The 15898-nt window shown below is 47.6% G+C and overlaps 1 protein-coding gene across 1 annotated transcript in view; it reads right to left on the bottom strand.

Annotated features, from left to right (window-relative positions):
• WNT9A (Wnt family member 9A) overlaps positions 1–15898 on the bottom strand; it is a 147804-nt gene that overhangs the window by 20030 nt on the left and 111876 nt on the right. The window contains exon 3 of the mRNA XM_075827920.1: positions 6366–6628. Coding sequence (XP_075684035.1) covers positions 6366–6628 — 263 coding nt within the window. The remainder of the gene's footprint in view (positions 1–6365; positions 6629–15898) is intronic.

Raw genomic sequence — 15898 nt, 5'->3', positions numbered from 1 at the left:
TCTCCACCGCGAGACTGCCCATCTCTCCACCGCGAGACTGCCCATCTCTCCACCGTGAGACTGCCCATCTCTCCACCGTGAGACTGCCCTCTCTCCACCGTGAGACTGCCCATCGCTCCACCGTGAGACTGCCCATCGCTCCAACCGTGAGACTGCCCATCTCTCCACCATGAGACTGCCCATCGCTCCACCATGAGACTGCCCATCGCTCCACCATGAGACTGCCCATCGCTCCACCATGAGACTGCCCATCGCTCCACCATGAGACTGCCCATCGCTCCACCATGAGACTGCCCATCGCTCCACCATGAGACTGCCCATCGCTCCACCATGAGACTGCCCAGGTCTGCAGGAGAACCAAGACAAGGACTTCAAGAAACCTAGAACGACCTATGAGCCGAATTCCATATAAATGTGCCCGGCAATAAACTAGAGCAATACAAAGACCCACCGAGTAATCCCAATGTCCGCTGCTCATTATTGTAGACTCTTCTGGTCATTATTTCTCACATGGGCCCATGGCTTCTGCGCAATAATGTATATCATTGATTTTTTCATTGCGGGGGGGGGGGTGGGGGGGATGACATTAGGAGAACCTTGCACTCCTCCTTATATGAACGCTTGGGCACACAGTCCTGGTCTATGTTCAGCTGTTTCAGATTTCACCCCACAAATATAAAAAGCCTTGAGCCCCCCTCGTCGGCCCGTGAATTGTCCGGTAAGTAAAAAAAAGTGGGAACAAATCTGCCATTCTTGAGAACACGGTGCGCGCAGCGCAGTTCATTGAGAGCAGTGAAAGAATACATGACACAGATGGGTGAGTGCCCTGCCTTACTGGGTAACCGCATACCCCTGCAAGTGCCCCTCACGTTGGTGGGATACGCTTCATCACACACACCTCACTGAAGGTCGGACCTCTGGGGATTAAGAAACTTAGCAACGATTTTGAATGGTGCTCTGAAAATCCTGCTTAATGATACTTTGCTGAGAAACATGTACAAATTTAATTAAATCATCCCATACTCCAGCCTGAGACCCGCGGGAAGAAGAGGAGGCTTACGGGCGCTGGGAAAGACCTCACTTATGTGGAAGGTGCACAACCGGTGGAGACTAACAAGACCCTGAGAACAGGGACCCCGGGCAGATCATCTATAAAAAACTATTATTTACATTATTAAAGACCTTCTAGAAACATTCGGAGGCCAGAAACTTCATGTAGGCGAAGCCAAGAGCAATGAGTATGCAGCAATGACATCACAAATCATCATAAAGGTGATAACAAGAACCCAACAGCATCTTACATAGTTGATGACATCATCATTCACCAGCAGCCTATATAGATGACATCACAACTAACCAACAGCCAAGAAAGGTGATGTCATCACAACACACCAGCCCTCCATATAGGTGATAACATCAAACAGTAACTCACAAGTATCCTATAAAGATAACATCATATCAACATCCTATATAGGTGATAAGATCACAACTCAGCCGCCTATATAGATAAAGGCATCACAAATGACCAGCAGTCTAAATAGGTGATGATCTCACAACCGACCAGCAGTCTATATATGGGAATAATATCAAACCATAATTCACCAGTAGCATATACAGCTGAAGAAAACATTGCATTAGTAACCTATATAGGTGATGACAACACAAATCACAAGCAGCCTATATACCTGGGGACATCATAGAGTAACTCGCACACAGCTTTGAAAGTATAAGATGACATTACATCGGCGGCTTATATAGTTGATGACGTCATACCTCATATATACAGTATATGTGTGTGTGTGGCAAAAACACAACGTACTAGTAAAGATTATGTTAGTTCAAACTGACCTATAGCTAATGATGTCACCAGAGCTCACGGCAGCCTATATTACATAGCAGCGCACAGGCTGCCCCTACAGATCGTGATGTCACAAATCACTAGCTAGAAATTAGGAAACATCAAATATTCAAACATCAGCAGTGCCTGGTAAAAGTGATGACACTACAGCCAATCAAATAGAAATGATGACATCACAACTGACTGTATATAAATAATGACATCATAGTTCACCAGCTGTAAGTCATGGCATCACAGTGATATCATTATGACTTACGATCTTTGGGTCCTGATGTTGACATGATATGTCACCGACTGCGATTCATGACATCATACCTCACCACTTATAACTGATGACATCAGAACAGAACATGTATACATATTCCTGTTCATATATTTCACTCTCCTGCTCTAGAATTTCAGTCCAGGGCAATCGTCCGGGTCATTGTCCGATGCTGCGCATTTACAGTCAAAGAGGAAATTCAAGAGAGAGGAGTGACCTGAAGTAGGCGAAATGCGCCAGAATTCTGGTAGAAATAAGTGGCGTACAGGGCGTGCACCACATTTATTATCTGTTTCAGAAAGTTATTAATGGCGTGCGCTTTTGTGATAAATTTGGCGCAGTTCCTGCCAGCGTGGCCGACAATATTGATAAATCTCCCTCTATGACTCTGGTACTTATGTAATGTTACTGCTATAATATTACTAGACCCCCCCCCCCCCCCGGCATCTGCTGGGTCACTTACATACAGAATGTATATGGGATTTCCCGTACATACAGCATGTATATGGAATTTCCTGTACATACAGCATGTATATGGGATTTCCCGTACATACAGAATGTATATGGGATTTCCCGTACATACAGCATGTATATGGGATTTCCCGTACATACAGCATGTATATGGGATTTCCCGTACATCGAGCATGTATATGGGAGTTCCCATACGTACAGCATGTAAATGGGATTAACCGTACGTACAGCATGTATATGGGATTTCCCGTACATACAGCATGCATATGGGATTTCCCGTACATTCAGAATGTATATGGGATTTCCCGTACATAGAGCATGTATATGGGAGTTCCCGTACGTACAGCATTTATATGGGATTTCCCGTACATACAACATGTATATGGGAGTTCCCGTACGTACAGCATGTATATGGGATTTCCCGTACATACAGCATGTATATGGGATTTCCCGTACATTCAGAATGTATATGGGAGTTCCCGTACATACAACATGTATATGGGAGTTCCCGTACGTACAGCATGTATATGGGATTTCCCGTACATACAACATGTATATGGGAGTTCCCGTACGTACAGCATGTATATGGGATTTCCCGTACGTACAGCATGTATATGGGATTTCCCGTACGTACAGCATGTATATGGGATTTCCCGTACGTACAGCATGTATATGGGATTTCCCGTACGTACAGCATGTATATGGGATTTCCCGTACGTACAGCATGCATATGGGATTTCGCGTACGTACAGCATGTATATGGGATTTCCCGTACGTACAGCATGTATATGGGATTTCCCGTACGTACAGCATGTATATGGGATTTCCCGCACATACAGCATGTATATGGGATTTCCCGTACATACAGAATGTATATGGGATTTCCCGTACATACAGCATGTATATGGGAGTTCCCGTACGTACAGCATGCATATGGGATTTCCCGTACGTACAGCATGTATATGGGATTTCCCGTACATACAGCATGTATATGGGATTTCCCGTACATACAGCATGTATATGGGATTTCCCATACATACAGCATGTATATGGTGTTTCCCGTACATACAGCATGTATATGGGATTTCCTGTACATACAGCATGTATATGGGATTTCCCATACATAGAGCATGTATATGGGATTTCCCGCACATACAGCATGTATATGGGATTTCCCGTACATACAGCATGCATATGGGATTTCCCGTACATAGAGAATGTATATGGGAGTTCCCGTACGTACAGCATGTATATGGGATTTCCCGTACATACAGCATGTATATGGGATTTCCCGTACATACAGCATGTATATGGGATTTCCCGTACATTCAGAATGTATATGGGATTTCCCGTACATACAACATGTATATGGGAGTTCCCGTACGTACAGCATGTATATGGGATTTCCCGTACATAGAGCATGTATATGGGATTTCCCGTACGTACAGCATGTATATGGGATTTCCCGTACATACAGCATGTATATGGGAGTTCCCGTACGTACAGCATGTATATGGGAGTTCCCGTACGTACAGCATGTATATGGGAGTTCCCGTACTTACAGCATGTATATGGGATTTCCCGTACATACAGCATGCATTTGGGATTTCCCGTACATACAGCATGCATATGGGATTTCCCGTACATACAGCATGTATATGGGATTTCCCGTACGTACAGCATGTGTATGGGATTTCTCGTACATACAGCATGCATATGGGATTTCCCATACATACAGCATGTGTATGGGATTTCCCGTACATACAGCATGCATATGGTATTTTCCGTACATACAGAATGTATATGGGATTTCCAGTACAGAGAGCATGCATATGGGATTTCCCGTACGTACAGCATGTATATGGGATTTCCCGTACGTACAGCATGTATATGGGATTTCCAGTACGTACAGCATGTATATGGGATTTCCCCCGTGTAGATTCTTCTCCAGGAACAGATCCAGCGACTTGTTTTAATCATTTGCTTTTATTAGCACAACACAAAAGAACTTAAGTTATGGAGAACGGGGTAAGTGCTTGATGAGGGGGAGGGGAAGTTGATCCTGTCTCATTGCCAGAGATGGACTTTTCCTTTCTCAGGATCCGCAGCTGAATATCTCGAGCTGCACTTGACAATAGGGAGGAAATTGTGTTTTTAATAAGAGGTCCATTCACATCCCAGACATCTCAATAAAGAAGCGACTGAAGAGGCTCTCACTTGAATTACGCACGTCTGCGCCAGAGGCTCCCCCTTTCATTAGTGATTGAGGTCACGCTGGGAGCACTTCAGACACAATATGGCCAAACGCGCTGGGTGATGATTTCATAATCTGTGTTATACTTGTGAAAACTCCGAGAGACAAACAATAATGGGGCGACTTGTTGTGAAGCAGCGGACATATTAGTCATGTGTGGCATCACATTCAGGATGACGCCCCAACACCTTCCTCAGGACGCCCCAACACCTTCCTCAGGACGCCCCAACACCCTCCTCAGGACGCCCCAACACCCTCCTCAGGACGCCTCAACACCCTCCTCAGGACGCCCCAACACTTTCCTCAGGACGCCCCAACACCCTCCTCAGGACGCCCCAACACCCTCCTCAGGACGCCCCAACACCCTCCTCAGGACGCCCCAACACCCTCCTCAGGACGCCCCAACACCCTCCTCAGGACGCCCCAACACCCTCCTCAGGACGCCCCAACACCCTCCTCAGGACGCCCCAACACCCTCCTCAGGACGCCCCAACACCCTCCTCAGGACGCCTCAACACCCTCCTCAGGACGCCCCAACACCCTCCTCAGGACGCCCCAACACCCTCCTCAGGACGCCTCAACACCCTCCTCAGGACGCCTCAACACCCTCCTCAGGACGCCCCAACACCCTCCTCAGGACGCCTCAACACCCTCCTCAGGACGCCTCAACACCCTCCTCAGGACGCACTATGAGGCTGACACTATGAGGCTGGCACTATGAAGATGGCACTAGGGGGCTGGCACTAGGGGGCTGGCACTAGGGGGCTGGCACTATGAGGCTGACACTATGGGGCTGACACTAGGAGGCTGACACTAGGAGGCTGGCACTATGATGTCTATTATGAGGTGGGCACGGGTCTATCTTGGTTGGCACTATGGGGTCTGTTATGAGGTTGGCACTATGGGGGTCTATCTTGGTTGGCACTATGGGGTCTATCTTGGTTGGCACTATGGGGTCTATCTTGGTTGGCACTATGGGGTCTGTTAGGAGGTTGGCACTATGGGGTGTGTTATGAGGTTGGCACTATGGGGTGTGTTATGAGGTTGGCACTATGGGGTGTGTTATGAGGTTGGCACTATGGGGTCTATCTTGGTTGGCACTATGGGGTCTATCTTGGTTGGCACTATGAGCACTACATCTGGGTATTGTCAATCCTGTAGATATGGCCGGAAGAGGTTTAGAAGGTTAAACCAGAGGGTTAATGTCTGAAATCATTTGTGCGGGCACATTGTGGGCATCACTTGTACTGGTCCCTATTTTCCATCTCCATTCTGGGGCGGGGGTTGGGGGGGCACTTCACTTTTGCATTAGGCAGAAGAACGGCCGACATTATCCATATGAGGAAGACGATGATAACAAAACTCCCCCTCACCCAACAGGACTTGTCACCCGACGGGCGGCGGGCACGTCTCTGCGGATTTACTAATGTTGTGCCGGTCGCACTCTCCCCCCCCCCACCCACATCCCGGCGGCAGAGTTTGTGCAGTGGATCCCGGGATTTTTCTGCCGTTGCGCTCACCTTGATCCCGACGTTCGTGTTGTGTAAATCCATTCGCGCTCGGAGATCTCGGTCTGATTTTTTGCCCAGAAATTCCTTGACAAACTTATTGCTGTATTTCAGGTTGTCCCCGCAGCCGCCCCACTGCCAGGCTTCCCTATTCTCCAGGTCCGGGGCCTCGTCGCACGTGCAGCGTTCCATCCGGCCGGCACTGCACGCTTTGGCCATGGCGTGGGTGAGTCCGGCTGAAGAAATGGCGTAAAGAAAAGCCGTCTCCTTGAAACCTGCAAAAAATGGAGGAAATTGTCAGTGATGCCTATGAATTATTTTATATTAATGTTCACATTCTCACTCTTAGGAAGATAGCTGCTTGCTGTCAGTGAATAGAAACTGCCATTGTTTACTTCCCAAGGTGAAAAAAAAGTGCTGACAATATCACACAGAAGAGGATTTGTTACAATTGTATCCAGTCCAGACAATCCTAAACTGATAAAGACTGCACTGATACATTGTAACAAACTAGAACGACAGGAGGGGCATTGATCTACACTGAAACATTGTAACGACCCATCAGTCTTGTAAGCAGGACTAGGTTCTCATTCACTGACAGCAAAAAAAGAAATAACGAGGAAATAAAACGAAAGTCTACTAGAGAGTTGCGAAGGTTTTTTTTTCTATAATGATTGCGCTTTTTTTTATATCGCTTTGGGTCGGGAAACACGTAACGGCCGCTGTCCGACTGCAAAGTCCCCGAAAAACACGTAGACATGTTTTAGCGCAAATGGATTGTTTATCTGAAAAAACTGCGTGGACGTTTTCAACGATTTGATAATCGGGGCCATTTGCAGACATGCGGCATGTTGGTGCGGTTTTCGGCGGCGTCGCAGCCAGACAGCGGCCGTCGCTACATTTTCACCTTGGACAATGTTCAGATTCCACTTTTCTAATGGTGAAGAAGAAATCCCGCAAATGACGTGGCCGCGTTTAACGGCCCAGCCCCCACCCCGGCTCAGTTAACACGGAGCTCACGACGCGCCGTCTCCTCGGCGAGCCACATGGCTGCACAAGATATTAATTAACAAGATCATAAACGCAATGTGAATACGGCCATTCTAACCGGCGTGTCTCCCGGGTCCAGCGCCCGCCGCTCTCCGGTTTCAGCGCTTCTCACATCACTGACCAGAACAATAACCCTTTGTGTTCCAGGTAAGAGGGAGAAGTCGCCGTCAGGGGGACCTCGTCTGGGGGTGCAAGGAGTTAAAAGCAAGACCCCACCTGTCCCTGCAAGAAGTGACGAGTCCGGAGGAGTGACGGCCGGGAGCGGATCAACGTCCAGAACCGACAGGAGCGCAACGCGACACGTTACGGGGAGCGCCGCGGATCCAGACAATCACGGCTTTAAGGATCAGGTGACTTTTTCCTCCCCACTTGTCCTGTCCATGGGCTGTGGCTGGTATTGCAGCCCGTCTGCATTCATGGGAATGGTAATAAACTGCAATACCGGACACGGCCTCTGCACAAGAGTGGCGCTGTCTCTGGAGCCGCTTTCTTTCTCTGCACCACTATGAATACTGATCTTGGTGCATAAAGGGCCGGGGTCAGAGATTTTCTGTGCGAGCGTCAATCACAGTAATTGGTGATCGCGACAACGACGAAAGTGCTCAGACGATCGCGATGACGTACGTGGACAGAACGCTGCAGGAAGGGGTTAAAGCCCTGGAGGTCAGCGTGAAAAGAGTCAAAACCACAGAATAGATTTGGCGCCATATCCTCCACTTTTTGGCACGTTCCTCAGGTGACAAATGATCTGGCGTCTTCGGAGCTCCGCCCATTCATCTGATTTACATAACAGGGAGCCGGCGCAGTCCTATGTAAATGAAGCGGCATCGTTGTATAAGGAGACGTTCTGCAACTTTCTAATAGACTTTGTATCCCCATTCCTCACCATTTCTAACATCTCCGCTTACTGTCAGCGAACGAAAACATTTTTTAATCCATCCAAAGCCTGAAAAACAATTCCTATAATGTCTCAAATCTGAGGGTTTGTTACAAAGTATCCAGTCTAGACAATCAGCCTGGACTCCACTGATACATTGTAACAAACTATCAGGACAGACAGATGTGTGCTGCGATTGTCTACAGTCACTGATACATTGTAACAAGTCCATCAGCTGAGTAAGTCAGGACAAGTTTTTAACCCCTGAATGTAAATAATGCATATCTCCATTCACTGACAGCAAATAGAGATCCTGAAAATGGTAATAAATTGAAACGCAAAAGGGGGCAAGTGGGGAGCGGGGGCACGTGGGGAGCGGGGGCAGGTGGGGCACCCACAGCCCAACAAATGTCCTGGATTTGACCCCAGAAGCAGAGATGACAGTAGAGATACGCTCCACTCGTGGCCGCTGTAGAGTTCACTTTGTGGCGCACAAACAGCAAAAAATGATCCAAATGTACGCGGCGCTGCGTTATTATCGGATTTGGCGCATCTTCACTTATTTTGCTTTTAATGAAACAAAGTAAATCTCCCCCATTGTAATTAGAAATCTGCGGAACGTTTCTTTATACAGTGACGAAGCTTTATTTACATGGGACTGCGCCGGCGGCTGATGGGTGGGATGTAAATGTTGGGGTCTGTTCACACAGGTTATTTTCAGGAAGATTTTGAAGAAAAGCCTCGTTTTACGCTCCACATTACACTTGAAATAAATCTGCAAACAGTTTCCCATTTATTCAATTAGAAATCACGGCGCCGTTCACATGAGGCTTTATTTTTACGCTGCTGGTTTTCCATTGACAATAAAAAACACCTTAAAAATCGCCCTCACAAAAGCCTCAACAGAAGCTTCATATTAGGGGAGAGTTCACACTGTGTTTTCAGGCGTAACACCCCGAAATAAAGGTAGCTGAACGCCTCCAAACATCTGCCCATTAGGGAAAACGGCGCTTCGTTTAGACGGGCTGTTTTTTTTACGCCCCTTAAAAAGGAGCATGTCATTTCTTGGGGTCCGTTCACACGCGAAACTAAAACTGGCTGTAAAATACGGAGCTTTTCAAGGGATGACGGTCCCTGATTTTCAGCCGTTTTTTACGCATCAGGCGTTTTTGGCGGCGTATTTTGAGCCGTTTTTCTATTGAAACAATGAAAAACGGCTCCAGAAGTGACCTGCGCTTCTTCTTACGGGGTCTCTTTTTACGCGCCATTTTTCAAAACAGCCACGTAAAACAACGGCCAGACGGAACAGAACGCCGTTTTTCCCATTGAAATCAATGAGCAGATGTTTGGAGCGTTCAGCCCCGTATTTTTAGCGGCTTTTCGGGGCGTTTACGGCCGTGTGAACATCCCCTGAGCCCCCAGACGTTGTTCATTGCGTCAATAGAAAAATAGCTCCAAAAAGGTCTAGAAAAACGGCTGAAAATCAGGAGGTTGTTTAGCTCCGTAATTCTCAGCCGTTTTTGACTCCGCATGTGAACGTGGCCTGACTCAGGGGGTGCAGCAGTGACTAGATACATTGTATCCCCCGCGTATCTACAGGTTCCTGGAGCACAAGTGACGGAGTGGCGTCCCGGGTCACACGTGCGGCCGTGTTGTTATTATGGCCGGGGGAGGGGCTATGTGGCTCCTATGACGGAGCGCTGACGGTGGCTCCACAGAATGGTGAATGGCTCTCGCCCTGCACACCCAGCTTTCCCAGGTGCTGATCGCACAATGTCGCCCCGTGAACGCCTCCGATCAGGGCGACATCGTGAGCCGGACACGTGGGGATATTTCTGACCTTCTCGCTGGGTCAGGCAGGACGAGTCGAGCACAGATTCTGCGATCATCACTGATTGACGTGGCCCCTGCGCTCCCGGTAAGGGCGGATTTACACGAGAGTGTGCGTTTTGCGCACGCAAAAAACGCTGCGCTTTGCGTGCACAAAAGGCACTTAGCTGCGTGTGTCAGCCCCGTATGATGCGCGGTTGCGTGATTTTTCGCAGCCGCCATGATTATGACACTCCGTTTGGATGTTTGTAGCACGTGGTGCTTTTCTGTTTACATTCCTTTTTTTACTGCTGTTGCGCAAATAACGTGCGGCACACGGAAGTGCTTCCGTGTGGTGCGCGTGATTTTCACGCACCCATTGACTTCAATGAGTGTGTGATGCGCGAAAAACACCGAAATATAGGACATGTCGTGAGTTTTACGCAGCGGACACACGGACTCACGCTGCGTAAAAATCACGGACAGTCTGCACGGCCGCATAGACTTGCATAGGTCCGTGCGACCCGCGGGAAAATTACGCGGGTCGCACAGACGAAAATCACGTTCGTGTAAATCCGCCCTTACTGACATGGTGAGGGCAGGCGACGTCCAGGATCAGCGGGGGCGGGGCCGGGGCTCATTCATAACCAGAGGCGTGACCTGAAGATTCCGGGGCCCCAACTATGTCACGTCCTTTATAATACTGGTCCCTCATACGAGGCAGAGACACTTTAGGGCCCCCTTAGGCTCCAGGGCCCGGGTGCGGCCGCTATCTCTGCGCCCCTAAAGTTACACCTCAGTAGCGAATACAAAAACGCAAGAGACGCAACGTGGCCCCACGACCAATTCACCGCCCATGTGCCGCTCCTGCTCCGGGGACACCAGTCAGCATGGCGGACAACGTTCAGATACCGGCGCTGCAGGAACGCCACATCCCCGACTACAGACACCGACGACAGCCACGGAGCTCAGTACAAACATCATTCACAATGCAATAATGTCACATCCAGAGCTGCAGTTATATTATGTTATACTACAGTCACATCCAGAGCTGCAGTCACAATCCTGCAGTTATATTATGTGTTATACTCCAGTCCCATACAGAGCTGCAGTCACAATCCTGCAGTTATATTATGTTATACTACAGTCACATCCAGAGCTGCAGTCACAAACCTGCAGTTATATTATGTTATACTATAGTCACATCCAGAGCTGCAGTCACAATCCTGCAGTTATATTATGTGTTATACTCCAGTCCCATACAGAGCTGCAGTCACAATCCTGCAGTTATATTATGTATTAGGGTATGTTCACACGGCCTATTTACGGACGTAAATCGGGCGTTTTTGCCCCGAATTACGCCCGAAAATAGCGCCTCAATAGCGCTGACAAACATCTGCCCATTGAAAGCAATGGGCAGACGTTTGTCTGTTCACACGAGGCGTATATTTACGCGCCGCTGTCAAATGACGGCGCGTAAATAGACGCCCGCGTAGAAGAAGTGACCTGTCACTTCTTGGGGCGTAATTGGAGCCGCTATTCATTGACTCCAATGAATAGCAGCGCTAATTACGGCTGTAATTGACGCGGCGTTCAAGCGCCTGCACATGCCGATACGGCTGAAATTACGGGGATGTTTTCAGCCTGAAACATCCCCGTAATTTCAGCCGTTACGGACGCCCTCGTGTGAACATACCCTTATACTCCAGTCCCATCCAGAGCTGCAGGCACAATCCTGCAGTTATATTATGTGTTATACTCCAGTCACATCCAGAGCTGCAGTCACAATCCTGCAGTTATATTATGTGTTATACTCCAGTCACATCCAGAGCTGCAGTCACAATCCTGCAGTTATATCATGTGTTATACTCCAGTCACATCCAGAGCTGCAGTCACAATCCTGCAGTTATATTATGTGTTATACTCCAGTCACATCCAGAGCTGCAGTCACAATCTTGCAGTTACATCATCTCTTATTCTCTATTCACATCCAGAGCTGCAGTCACTATTCTATTGTGACATCATGTCTTACAATCCAGTTACATACGGAGCAACAGTCACGATTCTGCTGTTACATCATATTTTATACTCCAGTCGCATCCAGAGCTGCAGTCAGATTTCTGTTGTTACATTATGTTTGATACTCCAGTCACTTCCAGTGCTGCAGTGAGAATTCTGCTGTTACACTATCCCTAATTCTCCAGTCACATCCAGAGCTGCAGTCACAGTTCTGCTCGCCTTCCCGTTATCAGAAAGCAGTGCATTGTGGTTGCTGAGCTGGGGCAGATCTGAGTCCAGAGTTGCGGCGTTATAGCATCCAGCAATATTACAGGTCTCACATAAAGACATGATGAGATAGAGATACAGAGATGATGAGATACACAGATACAGAGATGATGAGATACAGAGATGATGAGATACAGAGATGATGAGATACACAGATACAGAGATGATGAGATACACAGATACAGAGATGATGAGATACAGAGATACAGAGATGATGAGATACAGAGATGATGAGATACACAGATACAGAGATGATGAGATACAGAGATACAGAGATGATGAGATACAGAGATGATGAGATACACAGATACAGAGATGATGAGATACACAGATACAGAGATGATGAGATACAGAGATGATGAGATACACAGATACAGAGATGATGAGATACACAGATACAGAGATGATGAGATAGACAGATACAGAGATGATGAGATAGACAGATACAGAGATGATGAGATACAGAGATGATGAGATACAGAGATGATGAGATACAGAGATGATGAGATACACAGATACAGAGATGATGAGATACAGAGATGAGATAGACAGATACAGAGATGATGAGATACAGAGATGATGATGAGATACACAGATACAGAGATGAGATACACAGATGATGAGATACAGAGATGATGAGATACACAGATACAGAGATGATGAGATACAGAGATGAGATAGACAGATACAGAGATGATGAGATACAGAGATGATGATGAGATACACAGATACAGAGATGAGATACACAGATGATGAGATACAGAGATGATGAGATACACAGATACAGAGATGATGAGATACAGAGATGATGAGATACAGAGATGATGAGATACAGAGATGATGAGATACAGAGATGATGAGATACACAGATACAGAGATGATGAGATAGACAGATACAGAGATGATGAGATAGACAGATACAGAGATGATGAGATACAGAGATGATGAGATACACAGATACAGAGATGATGAGATACACAGATGATGAGATACACAGATACAGAGATGATGAGATAGACAGATACAGAGATGATGAGATACAGAGATGAGATACAGAGATGATGAGATAGACAGATACAGAGATGATGAGATACACAGATACAGAGATGATGAGATACACAGATACAGAGATGATGAGATACACAGATACAGAGATGATGAGATACAGAGATACAGAGATGATGAGATACACAGATACAGAGATGATGAGATACACAGATACAGAGATGATGAGATACAGAGATGATGAGATACACAGATACAGAGATGATGAGATACACAGATACAGAGATGATGAGATACAGAGATGATGAGATACACAGATACAGAGATGATGAGATACACAGATGATGAGATACACAGATACAGAGATGATGAGATACACAGATACAGAGATGATGAGATACAGAGATGAGATACACAGATACAGAGATGATGAGATACACAGATACAGAGATGATGAGATACAGAGATGATGAGATACAGAGATGATGAGATACACAGATGATGAGATACACAGATGATGAGATACACAGATGAGATACAGAGATGATGAGATACAGAGATGAGATACAGAGATGAGATACACAGATGAAGAGATACAGAGATGATGAGATACACAGATGATGAGATACACAGATGATGAGATACAGAGATGATGAGATACAGAGATGAGATACAGAGATGAGATACAGAGATGATGAGATACACAGATAATGAGATACACAGATAATGAGATACACAGATAATGAGATACACAGATAATGAGATACAGAGATGAGATACAGAGATGATGAGATACACAGAGGCAGCGATCCTACCTTGTCCTGCACACACAGCTGAGGGTTTGTTACAATTGTATCCACTCTAGACAATCCTCTGTGAGCTTAACAAGCCTGGACTCCAGACAGACACATTGTAGCGAACCACCAGAGAAATGTGTTCTGCTCAGACATTTCTACCGGAGCCTCCCCAGCCCGAGCGAGGTGACGCCGGGACCGCACAACATTTCTACCGGAGCCTCCCGAGCCCGAGCGAGGTGACGCCGGGACCGCACGAATATAAGATTCATTAACCTTCATCCTTCTCCGGTAAAGCCCTAAAATAGGCACAAAATTATTCAATCATGTGGCTAAACCAGAGCGAGAACCGAACAGCTTACACTCACTTATATCACGAGAGCCTCACCCACCGTCCCTCACCTGCAGCTAGGGGGCGCCTCACCCACCGTCCCTCACCTACAGCTAGGGGGCGCCTCACCCACCGTCCCTCACCTACAGCTAGGGGGCGCCTCACCCACCGTCCCTCACCTACAGCTAGGGGGCGCCTCACCCACCGTCCCTCACCTACAGCTAGGGGGCGCCTCACCCACAGTCCCTCACCTACAGCTAGGGGGCGCCTCACCCACCGTCCCTCACCTACAGCTAGGGGGCGCCTCACCCACCGTCCCTCACCTACAGCTAGGGGGTGCCTCACCCACCGTCCCTCACCTACAGCTAGAGGGCGCCTCACCCACCGTCCCTCACCTTCAGCTAGGGGGCGCCTCACCCACCGTCCCTCACCTACAGCTAGGGGGCGCCTCACCCACCGTCCCTCACCTACAGCTAGGGGGCGCCTCACCCACCGTCCCTCACCTACAGCTAGGGGGCGCCTCTCCCACCGTCCCTCACCTACAGCTAGGGGGCGCCTCTCCCACCGTCCCTCACCTACAGCTAGGGGGCGCCTCTCCCACCGTCCCTCACCTACAGCTAGGGGGCGCCTCACCCACCGTCCCTCACTTACAGCTAGGGGGCGCCTCTCCCACCGTCCCTCATCTACAGCTAGGGGGCGCCTCACCGTCAGAGAAGCACTAGTCTAGACAGGTACAATTGACTTCTCAGCTCAGAGCAGGGCAATGGCTTGCTGCCTCAGAATGTAGGCAAGAGTGTTCTAATTCACTGACAGCAAACAGATATCTTGTAAACGATGAGGCAATAAAGAGTATATTAGAAAGTTGCAGAACTTTTCATTTATACAGAAATATAAGAAAGCTGCGCATGATGGGAAAAACATAGAACCCAAGGAAGAGCATCACTGCAGCTCATGACTGCCACGCAGAGTTGTGAATACAGCTCTGGATGTGACTGGAGTAGAAGACCTGTCATAATATAATTGTAAATGCAGCTGTAGATGTGACTGTAGCATAAGACATGATGTTACAACAGAATAGTGAACGCAGCTCTGGATGTGACTGGAGTATAAGACATGATGTTACAACAGAATAGTGAACACAGCTCTGGATGTGACTGGAGTATAAGACATGATGTTACAACAGAATAGTGAACGCAGCTCTGGATGTGACTGGAGTATAAGACATGATGTTACAACAGAATAGTGAACACAGCTCTGGATGTGACTGGAGTATAAGACATGATGTTACAACAGAATAGTGAACGCAGCTCTGGATGTGACTGGAGTATGGTGGCTCTGTGCTGTAACATGATTTCAATCAACTAAAATAAGAATCCAGATCCTGCAGCTGGAC

The sequence above is a fragment of the Rhinoderma darwinii genome, chromosome 5 (genome assembly GCF_050947455.1).
Source record: "Rhinoderma darwinii isolate aRhiDar2 chromosome 5, aRhiDar2.hap1, whole genome shotgun sequence".
Classification (NCBI taxonomy): Eukaryota; Metazoa; Chordata; class Amphibia; order Anura; family Rhinodermatidae; genus Rhinoderma; species Rhinoderma darwinii.
Note: the sequence above shows the minus strand (reverse complement) of the source record. Positions and strands in the feature narration are given on the sequence as shown.